The sequence below is a fragment of the Nymphaea colorata genome, chromosome 12, assembly GCF_008831285.2.
Source record: "Nymphaea colorata isolate Beijing-Zhang1983 chromosome 12, ASM883128v2, whole genome shotgun sequence".
Lineage (NCBI taxonomy): Eukaryota > Viridiplantae > Streptophyta > Magnoliopsida > Nymphaeales > Nymphaeaceae > Nymphaea > Nymphaea colorata.
Window position 1 is genome coordinate 16,335,695 of NC_045149.1, and position 7,096 is coordinate 16,342,790.

The 7,096-nt window shown below is 38.6% G+C and overlaps 1 protein-coding gene across 1 annotated transcript; it reads right to left on the minus strand.

Annotated features, from left to right (window-relative positions):
* Nucleotides 1-791: 791 nt before the first annotated feature.
* LOC116266041 (protein ELF4-LIKE 2-like) lies at nt 792-2,228 on the minus strand. Its single transcript, XM_031647109.1, has one exon. It carries the CDS (start codon nt 2,184-2,186, stop codon nt 1,644-1,646), a length of 543 nt encoding a protein of 180 aa, XP_031502969.1. The 5' UTR covers nt 2,187-2,228; the 3' UTR covers nt 792-1,643.
* Nucleotides 2,229-7,096: the final 4,868 nt, after the last annotated feature.

Consider the following 7,096-nt stretch of genomic DNA (forward strand, 5'->3'; position numbering starts at 1 on the left):
TTGCTCATCCTGTTGCAGTTGCACAAATGAAAGTTGTTCCCTAATATCAATCGGCAAAAGCGCTAACAACTGCTCATTCTAATTGTTGTTACAAACATAGTCCTTAACATGTTTAGTATGTTCCTCCTCAAACAAATTAACATTACAGCGCTCAAGTAAGGACTTATCCCGAAGCCATTTATCTTTCCAAAACAAGGTTGTTGATCCATCACCTACAATTCGAGCACAACATTGATGAACAAGAGATTTGGTTGAGATTATACTCCGCCACGTGTGAGAAGCATTATGCGGTATACGAGCTTGAAGAAAGGAACATTGTTTCAAATGCTTGGATCGCAAAACTCGAGCCCATAGACCTTCATCACCATCTTCCAATTTCCACCCTAACTTGGCAAGCAAAGCTTTGTTCATATTAGCAGATTTACGAATACCACTTACGAATACCAAGCCTATTTCTCCTTATTACATTTCATGGTAAGCAAAATGAATGCTTCTCTGTTCAACTTAGGCTATGACCAAGTTGGGCCATGGACTGGTCAAGTCCGTCCTAGTATGGAGTCAGGAAGTTCATTCCACCGGAAGAACTTATCCACAATTAAAAGAAACGAGATCTATAATCTCATTGTAGTAGATGGTGCGAAAGTTTTGGGGCACTCAAATTTAATGAACTATTGCAACTAACCAAACATACATTTCAGAAAAATGAAGGAAAGAGTTCTTGCTATTTTCTGAAAGCCAAGAAAACATCATTCAATCCCATTAGGCAATAATCTAACATAGCCCTGCTAACGTGAAGCAATTAAAATTTGAATTCCATTCAAGTATACACCATTATATGTAGTTATACCTTCACATACTCGGTTGTATTTTAGATGCCTGGCATCCAACAAGCTCATCAAAAATCAGTTTCTTGTCATATTTCTTACAAGGTCACATAATTATTGAATACTACAAACCGTCTAACAAACAAGCTTCTAAGTAGCTAAATTTACAATGTTAAACTATACCAAGCAACAACTTTGTACTTCTCGATTGGCTGATCATTTGATATTCAACAACAGTATCTGTCACTAGGTCATAACAGCTTGTCAGTTACCAGCCTGGACAATGAAGAATAGCAAAACCTGAAGTTCTGGTACTCCATAGATAAATGTTTGAAATTGGAAAATATACTTTACTGTACTTTCAGAAGTTGCAAATAGCACCGAGCAAAAATGGCCATGAATGGCAAATAACCAGGCTTTCTAGAGTATGAAAAGTTCATCCTATTTATGCATTATCTGATTCAATTAGAGCAAGACATTAACCAGGATCCTATTATGAAAGCACAACATGGCGGACAGAATTGGAAACTTCAGCTGATCTGTAAAAGAATGAACTCAATACCTACCTCTAGAAAAACCCCATCCATGTAGCCAATGAACGGCACCAGAGTAGGAAAGAAAGAGGAACAGCATCCGCGCATGCATCCAGCAATCCAACATCGGCATCACTGTCATCTATAAAATTACAGGAAATACTGAAATAAAAGAGAGAACCAAGCATCGGCAAGAACCCTAGGGAAAGAAATCCAACTGCAAAGAGAGGGGAAAGGTAGGAGAATTGAGCAGGAGACCACATGATGTCTTTGAAGGTTGATCATGTCAAGGTTGGTTATGGCAGTTGTTATTGCTGCTGCTGCTGCTTGGCTTTGGGTTCTTTTGGAGTTGTGCTTGATACATCTTTGAGAAATTGTTCGATAGATCAGCGTAGAGACTGACAACCTTGGAGATGTTACTGTTGATCTCTCGAATGAGGGAAACATTCTTGGAGAGGTTGTCAGGAAGCCTAGACTGATGATTCTCATTTACTTGAGAGATTAGCACTCTGTTCTGATCCAGCACACTCTGAACCTGGAGGAATCTCTGCCTGAAAGCTTCCCAGATTTTCTCACCCCCTCTTTCCATCTCCCCTTGTCTTTGTCTTGCTTCTTCCTCCCCCCCTTCCTCCTCTGCTGCTGAAGCCCCTTCTGCCCTTGATGCTACCGCTACTACTCCTCCCCCTCTCTCATTATTGCCTCGGGGCTTCCCTCCTTTCTCTTCCTCTCCCTCTTCATCGTCATCATCGTAGTGCGGGGAGGTGGTATCCATTGTAGAGGACGCCTCCGATTCCACCACTCCAGCTTTCCTTCTATCTCCTTTTGTCATGAAACAAAATGTCACCCCCTGCTCCAAGGAATGAGGAGAAACCTGTTATTGACATTATAGATTTCAACATCTAACGATGAGTGCAACAAAATTCAAATTATAACAGTAACAAGAACAGAAAATCCAAAATGTAATGGTCATTTCCATTCATTTAAGCAAAACAGGCATTACAGTTAGTTCATTCTCTAATAGAAACAACTTACTTGTTCCTTTACATGCCATGCAAAACATAATCAAAATGAAAATACAAATATATAATCTAACAACTTATGGTAGTGGAAATCAGATGGCTGATCTATTCTAGGTCAACTCTGGCACCATCTCATTCCATATAAAAGGAGGAACACATAAAGGACTTGGTAACTTAATTTCTATTCCTTTTCCACTGAAGCCTAGTTATCTTGGATTTTTCTTCCATTTAGCGTGTTCTACCATCTAAAGAACTTGTTTACTGTATTGAAATTTTCACCCTTGAGAGATTCACCCCATTGGATAAACCAGTGGCTAATGACCACGTATACTCCAAGAAAGTAGCCAGAAGCATTCTAAGCTTCCAATGTAATGCTCCACTTTGATAAGTTTAGCCTTGTATTGAAGATTGCGATAGATCTTTAAGGGCATATAAAAGGGGTTATTAAAGTGGTTAGTTGTTCTAGTTCCTAACCTATTGGGGTTGGAACCAAAGCTCTTGGGAGGCATGTCAGGATCCATTTAACCAAGGGCTCCAACCCGGAGTGAGAATGGGTTAGGTTACCGTAGTATCAAAGCACGGTTCAACACTCGGACCTGGAGTTACACACACACAAACACTTGAGCCTTAAGAGGGGTTAATGCCCCATTTTGAGAAGTTTAATCTTGTATTGAAAATTGTGCGAGATATGTAATGGCTTATAAAGGGATTTGTTAAAGTGGTTGATTGTCTTGGTTCCTAGTCTTTTCGGACTAGAACCAATGCTGCTAGGGAGTGGGTTGGGATCTGCCAGACCAAGGTCCAAGCCTGATGTGAGAGTAAGCCGGGTCTATGCATCCACAAAGTGTTAAGAGGTTTAGACTTCACTCACCTCTAATTTCAAGACTCTGAGAGAGTGTCAAGAGGCATAATACGCTGATTAGTCACCACCACAACATCCATGTGGAACGTGATGAAGGATATTATAAATAACTCTCAACTTCTTCATTGTTATACTAACTGCTCATTTAGGCATGTACTATAACTCAATTAACACTATGTATTTTCAGCAGTAAACTCCCATTCCACATGACAATGACAACTTGTAAGCAACAGAAATATTCTCTTATTGAAAACCTAATTAATATCACACATTAGAAGCAAGTGTAACAAGCACACATAATTATTATAACCTCTGAGATCACATCCTTTTAATAATGCATATATAAGACTTCGAAATTATAACAAGACTAACTGAACCAAATTTATTCATAACTTCAAATACCATATTCCGTATTCTAGTAACTTTAATAATTCAAGAATATGCAATAAATAGACTTCACTAAAATCTCCTCACCACAAAAATACATAAACTTCCTATTCAGCTGAATTTCTGGGCACGTCTTTGCGTGCATCTGCATATGTTGAAACGCCTATACATGTGGAGGAATGTAAGTTTAGACACAAGTTTTACATGTAGAGCTATCCCAAGTTCAAAAAATTATACATCAGTTCTATTTCTTTTTCAGCTCCTCTAGTCCATTGCAAATATTCTAAGTCCATCAATTTTCAAGAGTCTAAATCTTAATTAGAATGGCCCTATTCACTCCATCATCATGCTCAACTGGATTTTAATCTATTATTATTCTATTAAATCTCATCTGCTGCAAATAAAAAGAAAAATCAATTCTAATTATGGATCTCCAAAGTAAAACACACACATCAATAGCCCTACTGAAGAACAAAAGAAAATGTTTCATTCTAAACATGCTAAAATTCAGATTTTTCATCATAAGTTAACCTAGTTCCCAGTTAAGCAAACCAGTCCCAATTGAGACTCCCAAAGGGCTGATTTAATCTCCCATAGCCCTTCATGTACATGACAAAGCCATACCACGAAAAGATGCTGAAATCAAGACTCCATAATCACTATTCAAGCAATTTCTCTTTTCTAGTTAATCCACATAAAACTAGCAAGTTAACCCCCAATTTTTTAAGCATTCAAGCCTTTTAAAATTAAAAAGAACAACAATAATCATAAACCCTCCAATCCCTAATCTAGCTTTGTAAAAATTGAAATCCTCTATCATAATCTATGAATAATACTATCTAACTTGCTGATTAAAAAAAAAGTTAAGAATGGAGGTAAAATCCGTTTTACCTTATTCAGCCCTAATTGCTTTCTCCTCTATCTTTCTCTCTCTTTCTCCTTTCTCCCCCTCTCATGTGTCGTCCTCTCCCTTATTTCTCTCCCTTTCTCCCTCTTCTTATTCTTGTTCTTCCTCTTACCTATTCCCTTCTCTTTCTCCCTTCAACCTCTCTCCCTCTCCAGGGCCATTCCATCTAGTTTTGGCCCAGGATTCTTCCTGGAGCATACTTATCAAAGCTTCAAACGCCCTATTCTCAAAGTCTATTGACAATAAGGAAGCTTGGGAAGGAACCATGGGGACGGGAAGGCCCAAGAATGGGTCAGTCTTGAATTGAATCAATAGTTGAGTGGAAGTTGGGAGACGATAGCTCCATTCAATTTTGACAAAAGATTGGCAAATTCTGGATAACAATGTTACAGGGAACATAATTGCGATATTGGGATGGAGCTGAAATGATTGTTGGGGGAGCTTTGCAGTGCTATTCAATCAATAATGGTACTGTTTTGATGATGGTATTCGGATGTACGTTTTTGGAGTGCAAACACTTCTGCTTCATAAGTCACTCACTAATCACAAGGGCATATGTTTCCATCTTCTCTTGCTACCTCTGCATCTAGAAAATCAAATTTTCTTGTAATAGAACCTTGAATATCCATGAGTAATGTCTCTTCCAGCAATAAGGAATTGCATGGTTTCTCCACGCATGATATTCTGTTTTAAGATATCTTACAACCTTGATTTGGAAGGACAAGTCCAACAGCTCCTTCTAGCTCAATAAAAAAGCAAATCATGTCAATTGTCAACAGTAGAAGCAAATCATGTCCCAACAACTTTCAACGATTTGGCTATTCACAATGAAATTTTTGACATTTTTTGCATTCATTGCCAGAACTGCAACACTTGAAAATAGTTTATGGCCTTGACGATTTCCTACTTAACTTGTGTAAACATATCCAACACATGGAGTTCAGAAGACATGAGGAAAATCACTTCTCAAATTAATTCCACCACTTTTGCAAAGAAAAACATTATCTGTAATGAGTTGCACTACTTTATCAGGACCAACTTCTTTGATGTCACATACAAATAAGTGTTCAAATATTCAACATCTGTATATTCTTTAGAAGCATCAATCACCCTAAAAAATATTGGCTCATCAAATGCAATGGCAATAAAATTAATTAATGGGTGCCTTTGAATGTTTATCAACCCATCATAAACAAATTGGTACACCAGTTGTGTTCCATTTACAATTTTTACTAGCCAAACTTTGTTCAACGTCATCCTTCTCATCTTTAAAAATTGACGTGGGCAATCTCTATAAACTTGGAGGCACATTCAATGGCAATTTGCTGCAACTTCTTCCAATAGGGATTTCTAGCTGCATTGAAATGAATGCAGCTGGAAACAAAAAGTCTACCAACCATTCTATCTAGTTCTGCTTTTCCACAAGCATTAGGAATTTAGGACGTCTCTATGATATTTGACATGTTTTTCCTTTCTTATCAACACCTTAAGAAACAGACAAAAATTTGTAGCATTGACACTCAATCTTTTCTTTTGAATTGAAGCAACATGCTCTTGCAACTTCTTGAATTCTCTAAGGTAATATTCGATGGCCCTAAAGATTTTTGAGGGAAAAAAATAGAGGAAAACAATCCAGGAACTTTGTACGGTGGGAAAAGGTTACACCAATTCCAAATCCAGGGTTTTTCCTAGACTAGGAAAAAACTTCAAGCAGAAATTTCCTTTGTTTGTTGATTGAAACATTTCCCCAGCAAAAATAAATTTGGCTGTTGGTGGCCATTTTTCAGCTTTCATAGGCTGTACTACGAAGCATTTTGAGTGCATCCATCACACTGCATCCTTTACAATCTGCCAACATTATACAACATCCTATGGGTAACCTATGAGTCCAACTACAGCAGCACCCATGCATATCACATATAAGATCTACGAAAAAGAACGGCTTCAAGAAACCCTTTTCTAGCAAAAACATACAAAATAAAACAGACCCAAAAACAAAAAACAAGCTACCTGTGAAAGACCTCGGGCTCTTGTGCCGCCCAATACCCTATGGGTCATCCAGTACAAACGGAGGAGTGTGCGACCACAGTAAACTCATGCGCACCACTACCTCCCGAGACGGAACCAACCATTGGACAAAAGCTCATACTCACAACCATTATGGTTGTACACCCCTCTGTCTACACTGAACTGCCCACAAGGTATTGAGCGGCACAAGGGCTGGAGATTTTGTTATGCTTTCGTCGGAAGGTGTTTCATGGTCCCTCAACTCAGATGCCTAGAGGGGCCAGTTTACCACCCGGGTGATACTGATGGTGTGACCCTACTGCTGCAGCGGTGACCTGGGATATCTCAAGAGGCTTTGCTGCAAGTAACCCTCGACCCGTATGGATCGCCTGGTGAAGACATGTTTTGATCAACCTATGTATTGTGTCCATAGGATTTCAGTTGATGGCTCGTCATGGTTATCGACCATCGTTGTAGCTTTGCAACACATGGAGATCATGTATACCTCATTTATAATAAATAAGGCATAATTCTAAGGTGCATTATGAATCAAATGA

Excerpts from the sequence above, each read along its gene's own strand:
- LOC116266041 (XM_031647109.1), bottom strand. The coding sequence starts at position 2,186 with ATGACAAAAGGAGATAGAAGGAAAGCTGGAGTGGTGGAATCGGAGGCG.